The following is a 22,526-nucleotide window of genomic DNA, read 5'->3' on the forward strand; positions in this document are numbered from 1 at the left end:
GGCTGGGGTTTTGCTCAGCTGGGTAGATGACTAACTTTGAAAAGGGAAAACCCTACCCCAGTCTCTGTACTCTTGTGCATTAGTGGCAATTCCAGCATGACTGGGAAGGGCTGGTAACATCCTGGTCTTGAGCCAGGCATCGCAGTCTTGAGTTTCAAGCTTATGCATGCATTGCTTTCTCTTTCAGCTCCTGTGTTGTCTAAATTCCCTTCAATACGAGGATTCATTCCATCTAAAACAGAGGGTAAATGGTCTCCTATAAAGTCTTGCTTTGGTTTTGTGTTGGGTGTTTTCAGTGGCAAATCACAGCCCGTGGGCTCTGCAGAGGAGGCAGCAGTGGGTATGTCATCTCCTGACAGATGCCTTTGGGGACTGTCCAAGGACAGCCAGAAACCACACAACTGCTTAAAATCAGCCTCACTTCTGATAGCGTTTTTAGAGAGGTTCTGCACAGCTTCACCAAAACGGAGCAAAGGGAATAAGGACCTGGTTTAGGAAAGGTCCCTGTAATGTCCCTTATTAAATTTAATGAGCATATGTTCTCACAGCTGATTGAAAGCAAAGTACAAAATGGATTAGCGAGGAATGTTGAATTAACAGGGTTATAAAAGGTTGTTAAGAAATAAATGTTAGAATACAGACGTTGCAGCAGCACTGGCTTTCCCTGCGTATTGGAAATGATTTTAAACAAAACTGATCGAGGGAAGCCAATAGGGAAGAATAAGGCAGATTGGATGGGAAAACTTTAGTTTATACCCAATAGAGAACGCATCAGACTGAGTTTTCAAGTGGCTTAGTGAGGAAATCACAGTGGAAAAGTCCTGTGAACTTTGAAGAAGAAAACAATCCTCCCATAAGGTTGGTGAGTCACCTTGTAGAATTGAATATAGCTGTTTGGCTGGGGCAGCTGAAGAGGCAATAGAAGAGATATTAAATTTTGTGTGTTTTATAAAGTACCTCTTTTTTTGAGGATGTGGAGACAATCTGTAATAACACTGGGAAACTGTTCGATGTGCAGTGAGACTCCAACGTTTATATGTAACCACATTATTGAGATAAATGGTCCGAGGCTGCAGGTGTCTGAATCATCATAGACTCATAGAATGGTTTGCGTTGGAAGGGACCTCAAAGTTCATCCAGTTCCAACCCACGGATGTTTATTATACGCTTAATAATTGCATTTGGCTGGGACGTGGGGAGGAAAGCAAAGAGAACAACAAGGCAGGAGGATTCCCAGCCTTCAAAGCAGGAGTGCAAAGTGCCAGTGATCCTTACCCTCACTCTGATACTCTTCCTCTAAGCTGAGAATTGCCGGATCAAAGAGCTGTGAGCACCCCAAGTGCCTCCAGCCTGGGAAGGAGGTGAGAATTTCCAGGGATACTGGGGCCTAGGCAGGGGTCAGGTGGAGAAAATCAGACCCAAGCAAGAAAGTCACGTACCTGGTAAATGGGCGAGTTTACAGCCTGCTTATATCATGCTGGGGGGATTTCTTTACTTTGTCATGCTTTAATTCCGGGCAGTGCTTCACCTTTGGAAAGCTGGCTTGTTTCTTGAAGGGAAGAGAAAGAGCAGTGCGTAGCTTGCAGGTATAAGTCAGACAATCCTGGATGCAGGACATGGCTCCACAACCAGGGGCTAGTCAAGCTCAAAGATGATTTTTGAGGCTTAAGTTTTAGTAACTGATTTTTAAAATGATTTCTATTGATTTCCTTCAGTGGTTTTATACCAAATTCTAAAGGAATCATGGTGTATAATTATCTATAAAATCATTCATCAGGTTGAATAACAGAGGTCATGGCAACCTGTAAGTCTTTGTGGTTTAACTCCTGGCTTCAGCAGTCCCATAGCCATCAAAGTCATAGGTTTGGGTGCCCTTTCTTTGTTGTATGTCTTGATAATGAAGAACGGCATTGAAACTCCTACAGACTTGGCAAATCTCGGGTGCCTTGGGGAGGGTAAGTCACCCTCTTTAATGTTTTTACTCATTTTACAGAAGTTAGGTGTGGACAATGGGAAGCTCTGCTTTTCTGAGGAGGTCTGAAATGCCGTTGATTGAAGAATAGCAATAGCAAGGCTATAATGAAACCTCAGTATAATGATCTATAAGATTCTGTTATACTGATGACCTAGAAAACCTTTTATGAAGTAGCCCATCTCGTCGAGTGTCCTTGATTTTCAGGGACATTTCTCCTTCTGCATCAAGCATTCCCTTTGTCTCAGCTCCATCTGGCATCCATGGCCTGGGATTTGCTTCTTAGCAGATAATTGAAAGTAGCATTCGTGCACTGCTTTCTAAAGCACCCCTTTACCTGAGCTTTATAAATGGAGAGTGCTCTTAACCACAGCGCCTCATGTTCCAGCTTCACATCGCAGGCTTTTCTTCTCTGCCTTTGCTTTCTGTCCTGTGGGATCTTAGAGAATTCATCAAGGGAATTTCTGACGTTCAGACTGTAAAACTTTGCCCAAACTCTTTGTGTTTCCCTAAAGAGTTCCAAAGCCAAACTCTCAGGTTAAGACAGACAGTTTTGCTGTGAGCATTTTGAGTTTCAGGTACAACATTCGGAGCTGCAGAAATCTTCCTTTATTTTACACCACCACTAAGGCGCACATTGCAGTAGAAGGACTACTACAAATAATACATTAGTGGTTTGATGTCTGTTTTTAAAGAGGAACTTGCAGAACATGATGCTCCCTTGTGTTTTGTATGGTAAGGTGCCAGGTGAGTCAGCCAAAAGCAACCGTGAAGATGTTTGATGATGAAAGACAGTACTTCTGGTTTTGTGATGGGCAAGCCAAGAAACAACCTTTATGTTTGCATACACATAAATTGTCTCGCCCTCATATGTCTAAAAACAAGGTTAAAGCTCTGAATTAAGCTGTAGAATGGTCTAAGTTTGGCTATGTTTTTCCATTGCTCTACCTAGAGGACCTGTGTTCATTTTGCTTCCATAATCCCTCACTGTCTCCATTTCCCTAACAGTTTTTCCCTTTTATTTCCTTCTCACAGCCTGCCCCACCATCAGCTCAACCAAAGGCTCCATACGAGGTACAGTAGCACGTCAAGCCTCAGTGGTGCTGGGCTGTGAATCTGAAAACACAACCTGGTCTTTGCTTCTGAGAAACATGCAGGAGCTGAGCAAGGGGAGAACTGGGAGGGAATTTCCTAAGGGAAAGGGGAGAAGCTTGGGAAGGGAAATAACATGTCCTTTACCACGTAGAACAACATCCTGCACTAACTGAATAGGTATGCACCAGCTCGTACTCTCAGCTGTTAGAACTTAATGCCCGGGTTTTCACTTCAGGGCTTAAGGAAGCAAAGCTTCAAACAGCTGTTGAAGAGGATTTCAATTCCTAACTCTTGGAGGCTCCTTAAGAAAAACTCTCACCACCATCACCTCTGCATCCTCTTCAGGAAGTTTAAATACCCAAAGGGTACCCAAAGTACTCTTTGGGTTTTAGTACCCAAAGGCCGCACGGGCTTTGCTGGGATAGCAAGTTCCCATTTCTCCTGCCACAACAAATGTTGATAGAGGTGGCAGGAATAGCCCATTTCCTTAGCAGCTCACTGAAACCGTTACATAGCAGATTCACAGTACTATACAATCATACTACAGTATGTTTATAAATGGAATTTAAGCCTTGTTTTCAGTCTCTACAATCTTTCCTGTATGCCTTAAAGGAAGGTACAGTGCCAGCAGCTCCATATCGGAGATAAATGGCTCTCAAGTAGGTCATTTCTTTTGGCAAACTCCCTGGTACTGCTGGAAAAAGCACCCTGGACCAACCCCCAGGCAAAGTAAAACCTCAAGCCAAGAAACTGCAGAGCATTAAAGGGGTGAAGGAATCCAGACTGAAAGCACTGCTTTGAAATGAAGTTGTAGCTTTTCCGTTTGGTAAAGAATGAGCTATCATCCTCATCCCAGCCTGCTGCAAACTCAGATAAACCAGGAGAAAAAGAAAGAATTCCAATTGCAAGATCTTGTCTTGCTGAACAAGAAACTGAAATGAGAAAATGACTCCGAGGTTTAAATGATGAGCTGGAGAGTGAAATGAAGCTGCAGTGAGCCAGGGAGGGACGTCAGAGATGTCAGGCGAGAGTCTCTCTGTGGACCACATAAGGCAGGTCACCCCTGGGTGTCTTGTGAAAATAGGGAGAAATGGAAACGTTCATGTATTGAAGTTCTTTCTGATTTTTTCTGGCTTTTACATAGAAGGCATTTCAGAGCAAAATGATTCTCTCTCCCTTCTAGCGATTACTGGACTGGATCCATGCCTTTTGAAGATGATAGTTTTGCATCTGGTTGAAAAGGAGGAATAGTCTGAGTAACGTCTTTCTCATTCTGAGGATTTGCAAATGCAGTTGTGAAAGTCTTTATCTTTCCTCCCAGAGGGGGAGATTACAGCAAATATACACAGAGGGCACAGACACAAACTATTTCCCTTGGCTACCACTTGCGGAGCACACTCCAGATCTCTGTACACAGCCTGGCTTGCTGTGTCACTATGGTGTTTTCTCCTATTGCCCGCTCAGTGCTAGCTAAAGGCTAATTCTACCTGCTCTTCAATTACTAATCACTTATTTTGCTGTTTTCCTTTGTTCCAGGATTTGATATGATGGAAGCTTTTGGCTTAGTAGAGAAGGAATATGCCTCCGTTAAAGGCGTAGCTATGGAGCCATTCATATTCAGTGGCTCCCGTACCTTCACCCTGTTCAGAGACACTCAGCTCACCCTGAGGACCAGGTGGGAGCAGAGTCTGCATTGATGAGAGGGAATAACCACTGACTCCAGTTTGTGATTTGACCCTGTCTGGTTGTGTATGAAGCCTCTCTACAGAGTCCCACGACCTCATTCATTTTAATTGTTATAAACCAGGAATGATGTGACTCCTGACATTCAGGGCTACTTTGATTAAAACCTAATAACTGAGGCACTGGCTCGGTTTAATCTTAGTTAAAGAAGCAAAGCTCCTTAGAGTAAACAGAGTGAGGGAGATTCAGAGAACTCTTTGGTCTAAATCATGGGCAAATCCTTTTGTTTAGCTGGTACGTCTGCCTTGCCAAGGACATTACTCCTTCAGAAACAGAGAGAGGAAGAAGAACCTAGCATTACTTATGAATCAGCCTGGAAAAGATGCTTGATGAGTTGTGTATATGCCCATGCAAATGTCTCCTGTTTCAGATTACAGATGTATTTCAGGCATAACCAATTTGACCTTCCTCGTTGCCTTGCATCCTCTCACTGCTGCTCCTGCCCAGTGTGCTCTGATGGGTTCAGCAGCGGCTATGGAGGGAGCTGGGTTGTGTCAGTAGCTCCTGATGGGCATCACTGCATGGTCCTGAGCTCCAGCACTGAGCCCATGTTCTGCAGCAGGAATGTGGGGACACAGAGGGCACCTTCTGTGGGCTCTGTGCTTACCCCTGAAGGGCACTTACACTGATTTCTGCCAAGGTTTAAAGGTTTACTGCATGATACATGATGATTATTCCTCCTTCTTGAAGAGGGAGACCTGGAGGAGTGTTTTGGAGCCTGTCAGGGGTGTTTTGTAAGCTACCACTGGGCTCTGTTTTCAAAAGCATCAAGGCTGCACTCACTGTGTCTTAGCATTCCCCAAGGCAGCTCTGGCAGTGATGGACTGACACCACTGCTCCACCTGGGTATCCCTCCCAGCATGAGAGGAATGTCCTTGAGGGCTCAGCACAGGCTTCAACAGCCCCAAGAGGATGCCAAAATAGGGACCAGGCTCTCTCCTGGTGTTATCATGTTCATCTTCCAGGGGTGAAGCCTTTCCAGGCCACCCTGCCCAAGAAACACAATGGATGAGCCTCTCTGTAGGATGCTGCCTGTTGGCTTTTGCTGCTATAAGCCACTGATGCTTGGCTTGTCTCATTCCAGTGACATCCACCTCTTTGCCATCCCACCCGAGCACACCATCAGCTTCCTCCTGCGTCTCCTGCCTGAGACCCCCAAGGAGCCTTTTGCCGTGTGGCTAATAACAGATGAGGACTTCCAGCCTCTCCTCGGTGTTAACCTTGACCGTAAGGTTTCTTGTTGAATACGTTCAATTCAGGTATTTGCATGCATTCACTTGGAAACTTCTTATGGTTTTCTTATACAGCAAAAGCTTTTGGGGACGCTTTGTTGTTGCTACCAGCCTTGCATTTTAAATACTGCCTACTGCGATGAAAAGACATGCTTTCATTTTTATTTTACTTGTAACACATTATTTTTCCAAATTTCTTTTCTTTCCCACTGTATAGAAGTAATTCATTATAACATATGAAGTCTTTCACTGTGATTAAGCTTATTTATTTACTATTATTAGTATGTGGGTGAAATAAGTTTCCCTTTTAATTCTAAGCTGTTATTTGTCCTCTTTTCCCTGTAGCCAGTAAGAAATCCTTGACCTATTTCAACCATGACTACAAAGCTGAACTACAGGAAGTCTCCTTCGACCAGCAGGAAGTGAAGAAGATATTCTATGGGAGCTTTCATAAGGTCCTTATCAAGAGAGGGAGGAATGTGGCTCACGATCTCACTCCAGGCTGGGAGTGTTATGCCATCGATGTGAATAGCTCAAAGTGAGGAGTGATTATACAGAGATGCTTTGCATCCAGATTGCTGGGGAACCGGCAACCCTATTTGATATGCTCAAGTTTAGAAGGTTCATCCCATGTTCAAAATATGATTTCCGTATGTTGGTTGCTTCCCTTTCCCCGCAGAAACTCCAAAACTTAGGTCTTAATAATAAGGAAAATTTGAAAAATACATCTTTTTTAGAATTTGGGATTTTGGTGAATAGAATGAAGAATATAGTCTTCAGATAAAGCCGCCTTATCACCCATAACGGGGGGGGTTGGCCATCTGTGTCCTCGAAGCAAAGGTATTCCACCCAAATAAGCAGCAAGCACTTTCTCTCAGTATCTGTAGACAGTTCCATTATTCATCTAGTTCTGAAAACTGAATTATTCAATACTACAGCTCCAGAAAGGCTTCTCCTAAGGAGAGGTGAGGGGAATGTCAGGGAAAAGTGCAGTGCTGCACAGCAGACGCGGCACATATTGAAACTTGTTCCCGAGCCCCCTTGATCTGTCTGCTCATTAAAACCACACCACCAGTACCAGCAGCAGGCAGGAAACAGGGCAGAAGTCATCACTGTCTAGTAAAAGACTCCCTCACCTCCTCATGAAGCTCCAACCCTTCTCTTTCCACCCACCACCCAGGTACATGTGTCCGTGAGCCACTTCAAGATCAAACTGTATCTGGACTGCAAGAAAATAGCCGAGAAACCCATCAACACCATGGGCAGCATCTCCACCGCCGGCTTCATCATGCTGGGAAAAGTGACCAGGACCAGAGGACCCAGGAGTGGGTCCGCACCGGTGAGTCCCCAGTGGTGTTGGAGATGGGGAGGGCTTAGATTTGGAGCTTGGAGCTAAGGTGGGCAGATGGGGAGGAGTGCCATCTCGCATCATTCTGACTCTGAATGCCTCCGAACGCCGCTGTGACGCACGACTGTGTCCTGATCCTGCTGATCTCTGTGATTTTAATGAGCTTGCCAAGCTCATGCATCTCCCCCTTCGCCTCCCACCTCTGTGTGAGAGCTGTGATTGCAGGCAGCAGCATGAGCGTGTCCCCGGAGGTGCCTTCAGCTGGCTGCATCCTCTGGGGATGCGGGAAGCGCAGATCCTGCACTGGGATGCTGAAGCAGACAGGAGGGTTTGGGAATTGCTTCTGCGAGGGAAGGTTGTGCATGTCAGCCTCCAGTGAGGGCTATCAGGAAAGGCAACAGGGCTGGATGTGCCTCAGTCTACAGCGTGTTTGGGTTTGCTTATCTGTATGTAAATGGTAGGAAAATAATGTCAGAGGCTTTTTTGTCAGCTGCTACTTGAAAAACAACTCAAACCCTCAGTGCCAGCCTGCAGGTATGTCCCTGCTGCATCACACAGCAGGGTCTGCATCGCATTCCATATGAGAGTAAGAATAAGGGAAAGCGTGAAGTCAGTGTCATGCCCTGTGGTAGCCCAGTGCACTGTCCTAAGGGCAAAAGGGTACCCCTTGTTATACAGCAACATGGTATATATAGATCGCATACAGGTATGAGATCACCTGGTAGCCTGTTGTCCTATTTACTCCACAAAAGAGGAGTGTTAAATATGTGCAGAATAAGGGGCAAGTTCATCACTCACAATGTGCTAATGGGGCTGTAGGAAATCCTTCATGACTAATGTGAAGCTTTTACTCCCTGGCTCTGCTTTTAGCTCCAGAAGTCCAGGGGAAAACAGCACATCAGTTATTTACAGCTTCCCTTGCCTCAGAGCAGCTCAGTAAAAACTAGTTTGTCCCATATACCTCCCCAACTGCAAAGAGAGAAGCTGGGATATACTGGGGAAAAACGTGGACACAGGAATTGCCTGTAAGATATGGGGTCAGCTGCATAATAAAGCAGGGGACAGTGGTATCCAAGCACTGTTTACTTATTTCCTAGATAAATCCTATGGCAATTTGATCACCAGCCTGTGGCCAACAAGGCAGGAATCTGCTTTCCTTGTCCCTCCCAATTCTCCCTGCTAACAGCTTAGTAGACAGATCTAGCTAAGTAATGATCTTCATGCTGTTCCTACTCCCATTGCCTTTCAAGTGCAGCAGAGTTTCCCATCTTCCACAGCTTTGCTGCCCTTGAGAAGGCAGTGTCTCATTACTGGGTATCACAGAACCTGATTTAATTTATCTTTAAATGCTGCTTGATTTATGGGCTTATCTGGATCTGTATGCTGCATGTCACACTCCCTGGGCTGCTCGCTGTTAAATGCATGGAGTGGAATTAAAAAGCAAAGATGGGAAATGGTGTCAAGGGAAGTAAAAGGTTCTATCTCTGCCTCATTATTTTGGTTTGGCTTTGTGCAGCGTCTGGTCCTTTGTTAATCAGAACAGGAAGATGTGGCAGTTGTGAGGGATGTGCTGAGAAAGACAGGTTGGGGTCACATCTGTCCTGGGAGCTGCTGCTGCCACATTGACTCTTACCTCTGTGTCCCTAAGGGGGCTGAAGCAAAGCTTGATTTCACACTTTGGTGATGCTGGAGCCCAATTACGTGAGAACCTGCCTGCTACTGCAGGATTGTGTGTAAATTGGAAGCTTGGCTTCTGCTGGCGTGGGGCTGCCTGTCCTGTTGTCCTGCTTAGCAAGGCACTGAGACCTGAAGGCTTGTAAAGCACTCAGTGGCTGGGGGTACTTTGATGCTCTGGCTTTTGTGGGGCACAGTTACAGTTGGGATCACATGGCAGAGACCTGTCGGATTATCACTGAAGGTTATTTGTAGCACTTGAATGCCATGAGATTTGGTGATGGACCATCTGTGCCAATGCTGCTTCCCTGTCAAACTCTCTTTCTCCCACAGTTCCAGCTGCAGTCTTTGCAGATCGCCTGCAGCAGCACAGGGGCAGAGGAAGACAGATGCTGCGATCTCCCTGCGCTGGTAAGACAAGAGGGACCCCTCCACTAATTGACATGAAGGATGATGGAACGAGTCCATGGCACTCAAGTGACACTGCAAATAAATAGACTCAAGAGGGAAAACATTTTAACCCCCTTTTCTTTTGGGAATAACATCTGTGTGTTTCTCGAAGTGAACAGAACTGTGTTTGCTTCAGAAGGAAATAGAACTCCAATTCCTGGTGCAGTTGACCTCACCTGTGGCAACAGCCCTGACAGTCCTATGGCTCTGCTGCCACCTCAGCCCTGAGTCACAGCATCCTCCTGCTCATCCTTTTGACTTTCTCCTCAATATAGACACTTGCTTTGTGGGGAGGATAAATATTTAGCAGGGAGACAAGCACCTTCCAGCGTATGTTAAATTTCAGGCAGGGCTGGTTCATATTTCTTTGTCTGAACTTATTCCTTGACAGAAAGATCAATCACTCCATTGCTCACAACAATCTCTCAGTGGAGGAGAGATTTCTGCTTTTCTCCAGCTGAAAGACTGAATTTGGAAGCACTGCAAACGTTACCTGTGTAAATCCAGCCTGCCCTTGCTACGAGCTGCTCATGCCACATCGGTTTGCTTTCATTTCAGAGGGATGAGGAGACCTGCCCTTCCTTAGCTCCTGCCTGCTCTTGTACTTCGGGCCGTCCGGGCTTACCAGGACCTCCAGGGCCCCCCGTAAGTTCACCCTTTCGTGCTGTGTACTGCACACAGTGGTTTGAGTTCATGTTGTCTGGGCGTTCCAGGCATGAGTATGATGATCCTGGAGCTCCATGAGGTGATAGAATCATGGAACCGGTTAGGTTGGAAAAGACCTTAAAGATCATTGAGTCCAGTCATTAACCCACCACTGCCAAGGCCACCACTAAACCATGTCCCCAAGTGCCACATCTACACGTCTTTTAAATACCCTTAGGGATGGTGATTCCACTGCTGCGCTGGGCAGCCTCTTCCAGTGCGGGACAACCTTTTAATGGAAAGATTTTTCCTAATATCCCTTATTTCCTAAGCCTCTCCTGGTGCAACTTGAGGCCTTTTCCCCTGATCTGATCTCAGGGATGTCCTGCTTGTACCAGGGCAAGGCTGAGAGGTGCCCTTCAGATTTCAGATGCTGATGAAACGGGGAGATGGCGAGTTGGCAACGCAACAGCTACAGCTGGGAACAGGCTGAGCAGCTCCTGGTGCCGCACTAATCCTCTTAGGAGAGGACGGGTCACCCCCAGTGCCTGCAGAGATTTCATGGATTGGAGGCTCCGAAACTCTTTGTAAACACAACAAAAACCACCATAAAACCTTCCTATTTGGTTTCTATGTTAAACGGGAGCCTTGTAAGCGTCTTTGTGGGTGGGCAGTGTATAGAGAAAGAGGAGACTTCGCAATCTTCTCCATCCCCAAAGCAGGTCTGACACATTTGACTTGCACAAGGCAGCTGAACCCTGCCCACCAGAGCAGCCCATTTCAACCAGTGCAGGTGCTTTTCACCTGGAAAACAGCCATGAAATACACATTAGCCTCCATCCTCCAGTGAAAGGGTTTCAGACCACCTCTCTCCTTGCTGTGGTGTAATTGAATTCAGTGTCAGGCTTTGCAAGGGGCAGCAGCCTCGCTGCAGAGGAATTAAGTGCTCGTTCTGGTGGAAGTTTAATTAACAGCACACTCCACCAGCCCATTTTGCTTCCACATCCTACGTGCATAATGACCAGCTTGCATTGCCCTGTGGTTTAAACAGCTCCGCAGAGCAGGGCTCTTGAAGCATTAGAGAAAATGCAGTTTTGACACATACCCTCCTCCTCACAGCACCAAACCCTTGGTAATTTCCTGCAGTTACAGAAGCTATTTTTACAACTCCACTTAGCAAGACTGTGTCCCACCTTGTGATTATCACTGTCCTTAAGGAGTGGTTTAGACCAGGTCCAGCTGACTTCTGAAATGAGTTTCTGATAGCACCTTTCCCAAAGCTCCCTGCCTGTGCCTCTTCATTCAAATCCATTGGTTTTTAGCTTCCAGAATAGCAGCTTTCAGATTAAGATGTCAAAAGATAACATCATGGTTAGTGCCAGAAGACTGGTTTCTTCCCTCCATCATACAGTTAGGCAGATGCAGAGCTCAGCCAGGTCTCCCCAGAGCTGGTTGCTGTCCCGTCTCAGCATGCATCTGCTCTCTTTGGGTGATATAAAACCCATCATAGTCCTAAAGGTTTGTGGATGTGAACACCTCTTCTTCTTGAGCGCGTTCCCATGTTCATGTATGATGCTGTTGCAACATGGGTTCACTGGGGGAGTTAGAGAGAGGAGGTTGAACGGGTAGAAACTTCATCTCTCCTCTTCCACATTTGCTGGGTGACTTGATTCATTTTCTGCTTGTCTTCATCTGTCCAAGCTCTCTGGGGCAGGGAACATCTTTCACTGTGCACAGCAAAGTGCACCGACTTCTGCCCCTAGTCTCCTGGTTACACTGCGATAAAGACTATGATGCTTCTAACAGCAGCTTTGTGTCCTGCTGGCAGGGCAGCCCTGGGAGGAGAGGACCCCAAGGCGAGCAGGGGGAACCAGGACCCAAGGTGAGTGCTGGTACTCAGCGTTACCTCTGGCTTTGTTTGCTTCAGGCTGTGCTGAAGGGATGCTGCAGGAGCACAGACTCCTCTGTTAGTGCAGCTGGATGTGCTCATTCCTGATCTGAGCTGGACTCAGGCTGGAGACTGCCTCACTGCACCAAACAGAGCCTTAAGTACCAATGCATTGAGGAAGATGGACTAACTTATTGTTAGTTAAATGCTCAGTTGGGTTTTGGAAATTGAGGTGGTGAGCCTGATTGCGCTGAGTTAATGCAATGTATGCGATCAGCAATGTCCTCTGTAAGCAGCCTTGCTGGGAAAAGGTCAGTCTTTGTGCTGTGCTTGCTCTGGCTGCCTCCAAAGCAGACAGATTGGTACTGCTCTGGGCAGAGCAGTGTGAGAAGCAAAGCAGAGCAAGAACCACACAAAGCCTTCAGGAGCAGCCCCTAGGCGAGCATAAGGAATGGCTGGATCTGAGTCTCCAGACTGAGGAGGGAATAAGAATGGATGCAGATCTCAGCCATGGGTTAAGGAACAATTCCCTTCACTCCCTGGCCACCTTGAATAAAGGGAACAACCTGCTGTTTTGGTGAATTGTGCTTTGCAAAGCACGATCTGCAGCTTTGCTGTCTTATCCCATGAGTCACAGAATGGTTTGGGTTGGAATGGACCTTAAAGCTCATCCCATTCCAACCCCTGCCACGGGCAGGGACACCTTCCACCAGAGCAGCTTGCTCCAAGCCCCGTTCAACCTGGCCTTGAGCACCTCCAAGCTTGAAAGATGCACTAAACCATTGGACCTAAAATGCAGAGACACCTGAGGCTATTACAGATTCCCTCACTATCCTGAGTTCATCTAGAATCCTGTAGATGGTTCATGCTGACCCAGGTCACACAATGCAGCCCCGGTGGAGAACAGGCACTCATTGCTTTCTTTCCTTATGTTTGATTTCATGTCTTTGGCTTCAGGGTGAACCAGGCCCACCTGGACAAGTAGGGCCAGAGGGTCCTAGTGGCCAGCAAGGCTCTCCAGGTTCCCAAGGAATCACGGTGCAGGGTCCTGTGGTATGTGACTGCTTTGTTTGTCACTCGTTCTTTGCGGTTAGAAAGCATCTCAGCAACGGGTGTCTCAGCAGAGCCCCCAAAACGTGAGCTGTGAATTCACATCATCCTTGCTAACAGCTGGGCAGCTGCACTGGAGAGAGATGATGAGGTTTTCATGCTGACAAGGCTCTGCACTAAGTCAGTCTGGCAAAAGACTGTTTTGTCCACTCTCTCCCTAACGTGTCTTAAACGAAAACAGCCCAATGGAGTATTCAGGCATGTTTCTTTGCAATGCTCATTGTTGCTTGGCAAGGAGTACAGGAGAAGCATGTGCTGTGTGCACGTCTGAGACACCAGAACCCCCATGCACATCCTGGGGCTGTAAATTCCTCTGTATCATCACAGACAGCAGGAGTAAGCTGGGATGTGGATGTGGAGCAGCAGGATGTGGTTTGCCTTAAAGGATGCTGCAATGTGTTTAACTATGTGCTTCTGGTTTGATCCAAGGGACCACCAGGAATTAAAGGAGAGAAAGGAGACACTGGAAGTCCTGGCCTGCAGGTAGACACCATTCCTTCTAGTTGTTCCAAAAATTCCCCCATTTTTCCCAGTGACTAGTTTAAGCAAGATTAAGATTTAAGCCATTGCTGCTGTTTTCTGGTTGGAAACTGTCATCACTCTCCCAAGGGAAACTGAGTCAATTGGTGTTAGAAAGATAGACCAACCTGGAAGCTAGATGGAATGGAATTAAAGGTGGGATAACAGTGATTGCTCTGTTTAGTGAATGGCTGTTTCTTCTTCCATCTTTTTTCTTATGTCCCCTGTTACAAGGTGAAGTAGGGCATGATAATCAGATGCCAACTTTACCCAGCAATTCTGATTTACAGGGCATTCCCGGTGTGCAGGGAGCTCCAGGCAGGGATGGTCTTCAAGGTGCAAAGGTAAAACACCTCACCTCTCAGTTTTCATGCATGGGTGCCCCATATTCTGCTGTAAGCAGACACTTCATGCACTCAGTGCAGAGGTTAAAAGAAACACACAGAAAACCCACCTCAGTGCTTGCTAAGTCCCTTTGAACCCTCTCATTTATAAATGGATTTGGCTTTGCAGGGAGTGAGGGGATTAGAGGGCACAGCTGGGCCTCCAGGACCTCCTGGACCAAGGGTGAGTACTCGCTATGAGTGATGTATATTGAAACCTCTTCCTCAGCAGGAGCTTGTGGTTTCTGATGAGAAGCTGCCATCCAGGGCAAAACCTCTTCTTGAGGTATCACAGGGAATTCCTGGCACATTGAGCAGATGTCCCATTTCTCTGCCACCATCAGCACAAGAAAAACCTCCTCCTGCCAAGTTCTACGGAAGTTTTGGCCCAGCAAAGAGATCCTTGATTTGCTATTTTTGCTTTCCTGGTGCTACTGTTTTCAAGTGTTGGTTGAGTTTGAGATATATGAGCTTGTTAGACTGAAATCAGCAGGAGCTGGAGGATGCAGGCATGTGTGAAAGGTTCCCCCCCCCCCCACAGTTTCCAGTATCTGCTGCTAGGGCTCTGTTGTGCCCAGGATAACAGAACCTTTAGATCTGTTGATTTACATCCATCTGCTAATTTGAAGGCACCACAAACCTGCCAAGTGCTGTGAAACAGGAACATTTTATATAGGAAACAACCAAATACGGGTGTAGATGATGGGTGGTGGACCTGATAGTTACTGATTCTCAAAGATAAAGAATTGGAAGGAGTGAAGAGTATAAGATGGAGATTGCTCGCTGCTGCCTTTGAATTAAACCCCACAGTGGCTGTTCTAGGTTAGGTATTTAGGGGAGCTAAGGTTGAATTTAGCTCCTACCTTTGACTTGCTCATCCTGGCTACATGTGGGGCTGGCAGGGTTGAACCTCAGCTCTGCAGCCTTCAGAGCAGGCTCTTGAAGCTGTTCTGGTGCTGCCTTCAAAACTCCTTTCATTTTCAGCAATCGAAAGAGTTGCTCATCTCTACTGAGCTTAAATGTGATAGCTGGGACATTGCAAAAGAAAGTATTTCTGCTGGTTGGTTTTGGCCCTTTTTTTGTTCCCTTTATGGCTCCAAAGAGCACAGAAACTTCACAAAGAGATGCCCAAAGAAGGCACTTCCTACTCTCTAAGCTGCTGTTACTGCTGTAAAATATTAGAGGCAACCACAGGTCTTAAAGGATAAAGAATGGAACAGTATGGTATTAGGAGACTGAAGGAAAAGCTTATCCTCTAGGCTATGTCTAAATATGAATATACAGGGAAGAATCTAAAGCCTGTAGGGTAAAAAATACATTGGAGTTTGTCGGCAAAACTCAGCTGTGCTGGCTTGAGCATAACTGATGCAGCAATAGGAAATGAAGTGACTATGAGTCATTTACAATATACTCCTAAAACTGGACTCATGCCTGGACAAGGCACCACCATAAACCTTGAGGCTCCAACACCCTTGCTAGAGTCCTCTAAACTCAAAGTGCTGGTGCCCCTGGAGCTGCAGGGAGTTGTCAGCCTTAGGCAGAAGAAGAAGAAAGTGAGGAAGTAACCAGACTTCTGTGTCTGCAGGGTTTCCAAGGAGTGACAGGCTCCCGAGGCAGCAGTGGAGAGAAGGGACCCCCGGGTGATGTTGGACCAACAGTAAGTGTTTGGTTTTAGGTCTCAAAGAAGGCCAGGACATGAAACAATTGGGTGGAACAAGCTGTTCCCACAGCAGCTTTTCCTCAGAGTCCAAAGAATAGTTTGAATTCACACTCATCCTTCTTAAGCAGATACCTGGATATGCAAAGGCCGTGGTGCTTAACTCTTGATAAGGCGCTTAACAAATCCCACCCCTGTTTGCTCTCTGTAGATTCCAAAGCTACATAAGATCCAACACCCAAATAGATTTCTGGTGTGAGAGCCTATAATAAAGAAGAAATCAGACCTGAGTTGGAGTAGCCAATGATGGGTTTATAGGAGCAACTGCAGGTCTAAATGTCAGTTGTGTCTTCTTCTCAGATATTAAAACCACCTCCTGTGTTGGGAAATCTGGTCTAAGATTGAGGAATTTCTGCATTCCTGTTCATGGTGCTTTCTGCCACTGCTCCAGCTGCTGCTTTAGCAGTAGGGCTCTTTAAATTGAACCTAAAATATTCCTATGAGCTTGAAGCTCTTCTAGTCAGTCATGAGGTCAAGGGAAAGATAGTGTGGGGAACAAACTTTGTGCTCCATGTCCCACCAATACAACCCACATCCCACTGACTCTATCGTTGTTTTCTTCTGCTCTTCTTTTCCCTAGATAGCTTTTTCCCTTTTCTTTCCTCATAGGGGCTGCCTGGTCCAAAAGGAGAAAGAGGAGAGAAAGTGAGTTATTCTCATTCTAGACATCACTGCTTCCGTATCCTACACTCAAATGTGTGGATGGGGTAACCTGTTTTGCAAGCTATGCTCACACATATAAACCAAGCCTTTGTAGTGTTGAACAGCTTCCTGTACCTGTGGCCTGTTACCCTTTCATTCACCTGCATAGGCTGTGCTGCTGGGACGGAAATAACCCTGCAGCAGTCAGGAGCTCATTAGTATCAGTTGTGGTCATGAAGAAGAAGTGCCAACTGGAAACCCATCCTTTGCTGAGAGGGAAAAACAAAACCACTTGGCTTCACTGAGCTGTTCTGCACTGCATAAGTGGGGACTTGGGCAATAACCCTCTGCTGTGCCCCAGCACAGAGCCTTTATGCTCAGGAGATCCACACTGCCTTTGGAGGTTATTTTATTGCACAAAGAAGGTTTCTCATCCTGACCTCTGGTTAAAAAGAAGCCTTGTGTCTTGCTAGGAGTCTGAGTCTGAGATTGACTCGTGAATTAGGCTTCGGGCAGGGGTGAGGTTCTTCTGTCTCAAGGGAATGCCTCAGCACTGGCACTTTTCACAATATTCTCCTTCCATTCCCACCAGCTTTTCCTTTTCCTTTCGTTCATTTTGCAGTGCAATTTTCCTGCCCCCCCTCCTTGGGTGTTGTGCAGAGCTAACGTTTTAAGCCTGTGTAATCTGCCCAGTGATCCAGCCAGAGCTGCGCATTTCATAGCTGGTTTTGGAAGCACGCAATGTGTAAATTATGAATTGTCACAGATAGTTTAAGCAGCTTTTGGCATTTTTATCACTTTTCCCTACATCACTAAAGCTTCCAAACCCCTTTATATGTGATTTATTCAGAATAAGAATCAATATTCATAAAAGATTTAGACAAAGATAGGATGTTGTAATATCTGATCATATTAAATGTTTTACATATCACAGAGTGTAGAGTTATAGACTTAGCATCTTCTTTTGATAAGACATGAGAGTGAAATTTCCTCCCCCTTGTTTGGTAGCTTTGGTTGTTATTGAGAGTCAATGCGGGCTGTTTGATGTGCAGGAGAAAAGCAATTATTGACGTTTCCCAGTTTCAATTTTACGGCTTCCCAGCTTCATGTTAAATAAATAAAGCTGCATTTCACAGTCATTAATAGCTCTGAAACTCCAGCTGAGAGAAAGGATGGGCAGAAAGCAGTCGTGCCTGGTGATCCCCAGCCTTGTTTGAAGATATGAATGCTTCCTTTTCTTTTTTCATTAAAAACCAATGTTTTGCTTTAGGGGGAACCACAGTCCTTGGCCACAATTTACCAGCTCGTGAGTCAGGCTTGTGAGCGGATGATCCAAAGTGAGTATAACCAGCCCAGCTCCTGAATGTGTTCATACCTCTCCAGCAGTGAACAAAACTAAAGGGGAGACAGCATGAAGCAGTATTGACCTTGGGAGCTCCTCCATCCATGTGTCATCCTGAGCACCGCACATAGCAAATGTCCCACCGCAGGCTCCCGGTGCTATGCTGGTTTTATTAGGTGGCATTAACACAGAGATCTGTGAAATACTTCTTTGGAAAATCCTTTGTGAAGATCCCTTTATTTCTTAAATGGGAAAACTTGAAACCCATTTGAAGGAAGTTATTCTTTTGGTGATTTGTGTGCTGATTCCTCTTGAGATGAGGCCTTTTTGGTACAGCTCCTGTGCTGTGATGCACAAGGAGAAGCAGTAGTTTGCCCAAGGTCAGGCAGCAAAGTCATGACTCAGCTGTCCATCTTCCTCTTCAGCTTCTGGCTTTGGACTGACAGCTTTTTAGCACTAGCTGTTCATTTTAAAGTACCTTTTCAGACAACATTCCTTGACAACCTTTCTGTCTCTTTTTGGAATCTCCCAACCAAGGAAATATTCATTTTCTGTCTTGCCTTCTCAGCTCATGTGTTGAAATTTGACTCATTCATTCATGAACATGCAAGGAAGCCAGTTCCTATTTGGGAAGAAAGGTTAAAAGCAGGAGAGCCAGGACCGCCAGGTCCTCCAGGTCCCCCTGGGAGTAATGGAGAAAGAGGAGAAAACGGCATCCCTGGACAGCCAGGCAAAGATGGGTATCCTGGAGAAAGAGGTATGGATAGAAGCGTTTGTAAGCATCTTTTATTATACTTTGGTACTAAACATTACAGTGTCTCAAGCACTAAAAGTGTGAAGTATAAAGACAAGTCCTTTTGGACTTCTCTCTTCTAGGAAGAGAACCCCAAGTTAGATAGGTCAAAGAGCAGGGAGAAGACAGATGCAGCCCACTCTTCCTGCAAGCTCTGCTTTCAGAAAGGCCAGGTTGCTTCCCTATGTAGGTTTGGGGGGATGGAGAGTTTCACTTTAGAGGGCAGGAGGGTTTCTGTACTGAAAAGCAAAAGAAGCAGCCATTTGGATGAACATGTGGTGGTAGAACAGACCACCTCTGGGCAGGAACGATGAGTCTTAGAAATCACTGAAGGAAGGCGTAAGGCAACTGAAGTGATACTGAAAGTGGAAGTAGGTTTCTGGAGCAGTAGTTCCAACAACAAAAGCTTCACACATGACTAAAGAAATAGATTAATGTAATCTCAGGAAGTGGCATCAGTTATTGCACATGAATGAGTGAATGGTGGGAATACGTTTTGCTTGGATTTGCAGATAAAGTTTGTCAGCGGCTCAAGTAATTGTCTGAAAACAACAACAGCATCCTAACACCTCTGAGTAACTACAGGCCTCCTGTTTAACTCCTTACTTTGTCACTGTTCAGTCTTACCTGGTATCTGCAGAACTTATCGAAACCTCACTGAAGAGCAAAGGGAATTAAGAACCTGCAGATGTTTCCAGCCTGTCGAGCAAGGAGATGGGAGAAGACACATCTCACTGAAAAACAGTCCTAAGGACATGGCTGATCAAAATAGTTCCATCTTAAAATAAGAAAAGCAGTATTTTGTCAAAATGCACCCATTTCTCTGAGATGTGCTGGTTTCAGGAGCAATTTCATGCAAAACCAGGAGTCCTGACTTACCAGTGCCTGGCTGAAGGGACAGTTCAGCTTTGTGATTTGTCTGACCCATGTCAAGAGCATGGCAGTGGACCTCACAGTCAGGCCAGTGCACGAACACCAGTGCTATGAATTTCTCTGTGCCAAAGGTCCATTCTCACCCATATCAGGCTGCAAATCAGTGCTAGCTGGAGCCCTGTTGGTCACGGGCGAATAGCTACTCTGGAAGCAAGAGTAGATGCCCACACAAAATTAAAAGAAATGGATATTTCTCTGTGTTGCCAAGGGTTGTGACTCCACTTCAACACCAAAGAGCCCGGTGGGGAGACTGCAGGAGCATTAATTCAGGGTGAAATACAGAATACAGTGAAGAGACACTTACCTTTTATCTGCATTTAGGTGCCCCGGGGCCCAAAGGAGAAAAAGGGATGTCTGGAGCCAGTGAGGAAGGGATCCAAGGACCCAGAGGCAGAACAGGTAGAGTGAATACAGCTTCTTTGTATTGACCCATTGGGACCATCTGGAGCTCACCAGCTGTCAGATTCAAAGCATCATTCAGCCATAGGACCACTATGGTGGGGCAGACCGACCTTCTCACCCCAACGCTGTTGGCACCATCCTGGTTGGTTCTTTTCTGCTCTAGGCAGTTTTGCACTCAGGTACCCATTCCCAGATAATGATGTATTTTAAAGATATGAGACACATCCAGGGAGTTTTAGTTCTGCTGCCTTTTTGTATGCAAGACCAGATGATCAGGGAAAAGAAACTCCGAAAATCCAGCTTGTGAAAGGGGTTTTGAGTAATCTGCTAAGATTTGGTGTACTCCTTCATCCTGATCCCTGTTATTTGGAATCAGTGGGAGATTTGCCACTGGTATCAAGCCAGGCAATGCCAAGAGAATGTGGTCAAATACAATCTTCTGTATTTAAATTTTTCTAGCTGAAAACACGTTTATGTGTAAATACATAAAAACCAATGACTTTGGGATTGATCCTGGCGTTAAGGTGATTTTCAGCATTGGCTCATAAGTGGACTTTGGGTTCTCACAGCCAGGTTCCATTTTTAGCCAAGCTGGGCACCCTTACGATCAAGAATAAGCCCTTTTAGTTACTGGGGTTCAACACTCAGAAATTCAACCACCATGTAGGATGGAGGAAACACCAAAGAGGTTTTACCCAGAAGCAGCTAAATCAGATGTGCTACAGCTCACAGTGCTTCTCCTTCTTCAGGCCCACCAGGAGAAGTTGTGCTGGGAAAACCAGGTCCGAAGGGTTATCCTGGGAATGCTGGTCCTCAAGGTTTTCCCGGTGTCAGAGGGCAGCCTGGGCAGCCTGGATATCCAGGGGGTTGTGATATCTCTGGATGTTATGGAGCAGAAAGGAGAGGTAAGTCCTGACTATCTTGGTACAAAAGTTGCTGTTTCATAGATGGTAACTTCTCTTTAGCGAGGCAGAGCCCTTTGCTGGTCCTTCAGGCACTGCCAGTCCTATGAAAGCCTCCTTTGTAAAGCAAGCAGGTTGATTCACATGCAATTCATAGGGATAAAAGCCAATTCAATTGACTGCTCCTCAGCCATCCTTCATAGCTGAAGACATAACTGCAGCAGCAGTCAGCAAGTAGAGTGATCATGAGGGTACTTTCAGTTCTTAATGTCCCCAGGTGGATAGAAAGGAGCAATACCTCAGTTCCTACACATACATATCAATTGTACAACGACCTCGGCAATGAAGAAAATCACCTGCATCAAAATGAAGATTTACAAGGGAAAAGAATTAATTCTATGCCAGTTCTTCTCAGTACTCGACACTGATTTATTCTTTTGCTCAGTGGCTTCATCTCCTTTCCACCCACAGATTTCATCCCCTGACGGCTGGTGTGGAGGCAGCTGAAGACATTGCTTAGACCTGGAAAGCGCTGGGTGAAAGCTCCATGCACTCCACGAGAAGCAGGAACCTGAAGACACCAGATGTGTTGTCTGTGTTTCTTCAATGTCCCATCATTTCTACATGGACAAGCCCATCAAACACTAAAGCCACCAGTTCAAAGGAGTCATCCGTCTGAATTTCAGTGTGGACAACAGCAGGGTTCAAGCTCACATTGCATGTCCCAAAGACAAAGACACAGACAGAGGCTGACAGACTTGTAAGAAAATAAGAAATAATGTATTGAAATGCTCAGAAATAACAGATAATTTCTGCCCATTTGTCTGCTTGTGGTTTCTTTTGGTCATTTGTTATTCTGGGTCCGCAGCACAGGGAAAAACAGCACCTCGTGCCCAAAGATGCAAATCCACTGGAGCAAAACAGCATTGTCTGTTGATTCACAAGGTGACAAAGCCTAGCATCATTTAGACTGATTCTGCTATTGGCAAAACACTGGTGGCTTCCTTGCAGGGGTGTTATATACACAAGTGCTGCAGACAGCGTGATAACCTTCCTGCGATGTGACCAATACAGTTAAGCCTCATTTTCTGGGGCTTGGTAACCGTCAAGCAAAGCCTCAGATCAGGCAGAGCAGAGTCGTGTTCTGAGAGGAGCTGGAGATTAACCTACTGCCCTTCTCCATCTCTCCCTCCTGCACTCTGAGCAGCTGCTTTACATTTCATCAGGTAGAATATTGAATAGCTCTGAGCCTGACTCTTATCTGTGTGACATGGAGGTAATTGCCGTGTTACGCCCCTTTCCTTGCCTGAGCCACAGCCTAATGTGTATCTACAACAACCCATACAGAGGCTGATATAAATGTACCTCCTCCTTCGCAATCCCTAGGTTAAACTGCTTGCAAACTGCCCCTGCTTCCCAAACAACCGATTTAGACCTGGAGGAACAAAATATTCCGTCGTTTGCAAAAGCAGAATGAAGCCAAAACTCTGGGTTTTTCAGAGATGTTCAGAGGCAAAAAAGTGGAGCATCGTGCACATAGTTTGGATGTGCAATTTCTGTAGCTCCATGCAGACTCGTAGCTAAGTATTCATATGGTTATGGACTTAACAGTCCATATGGTTATGGACTTAATAGCAAATGCAGCCACGTTTAGAAAGTAGATTGTCACATAAATCCCAAAGAGAAAGAGGTCAACCTTAGGAAAATTAGATTGTTTAGACATTGAATCCAGATTT

General features: G+C 45.9%; 1 protein-coding gene across 1 annotated transcript in view; it reads left to right on the forward strand.

The window, feature by feature from the left end:
* COL20A1 (collagen type XX alpha 1 chain) overlaps nucleotides 1–21,607 on the forward strand; it is a 46,985-nt gene extending 25,378 nt beyond the window's left edge. The window contains exons 21-40 of the mRNA XM_057400904.1: nucleotides 188–244; nucleotides 3,008–3,046; nucleotides 4,604–4,742; nucleotides 5,895–6,037; nucleotides 6,388–6,497; nucleotides 7,223–7,381; nucleotides 9,398–9,475; nucleotides 10,073–10,159; nucleotides 11,988–12,041; nucleotides 13,005–13,100; nucleotides 13,587–13,640; nucleotides 13,967–14,020; nucleotides 14,190–14,243; nucleotides 15,645–15,716; nucleotides 16,386–16,421; nucleotides 17,689–17,755; nucleotides 18,329–18,517; nucleotides 19,808–19,885; nucleotides 20,638–20,793; nucleotides 21,262–21,607. Of these exons, the coding sequence (XP_057256887.1) occupies nucleotides 188–244; nucleotides 3,008–3,046; nucleotides 4,604–4,742; nucleotides 5,895–6,037; nucleotides 6,388–6,497; nucleotides 7,223–7,381; nucleotides 9,398–9,475; nucleotides 10,073–10,159; nucleotides 11,988–12,041; nucleotides 13,005–13,100; nucleotides 13,587–13,640; nucleotides 13,967–14,020; nucleotides 14,190–14,243; nucleotides 15,645–15,716; nucleotides 16,386–16,421; nucleotides 17,689–17,755; nucleotides 18,329–18,517; nucleotides 19,808–19,885; nucleotides 20,638–20,793; nucleotides 21,262–21,275 (1,736 nt within the window). The 3' untranslated portion in view covers nucleotides 21,276–21,607. The remainder of the gene's footprint in view (nucleotides 1–187; nucleotides 245–3,007; nucleotides 3,047–4,603; nucleotides 4,743–5,894; nucleotides 6,038–6,387; nucleotides 6,498–7,222; nucleotides 7,382–9,397; nucleotides 9,476–10,072; nucleotides 10,160–11,987; nucleotides 12,042–13,004; nucleotides 13,101–13,586; nucleotides 13,641–13,966; nucleotides 14,021–14,189; nucleotides 14,244–15,644; nucleotides 15,717–16,385; nucleotides 16,422–17,688; nucleotides 17,756–18,328; nucleotides 18,518–19,807; nucleotides 19,886–20,637; nucleotides 20,794–21,261) is intronic.
* The last annotated feature ends 919 nt before the right edge of the window (nucleotides 21,608–22,526 follow it).

Source organism: Pezoporus wallicus, unplaced genomic scaffold, assembly GCF_028554395.1.
Source record: "Pezoporus wallicus isolate ANWC-B61680 ecotype Strahan unplaced genomic scaffold, APGP_CSIRO_Pwel_v1 contig_11133, whole genome shotgun sequence".
NCBI classification, from domain to species: domain Eukaryota; kingdom Metazoa; phylum Chordata; class Aves; order Psittaciformes; family Psittacidae; genus Pezoporus; species Pezoporus wallicus.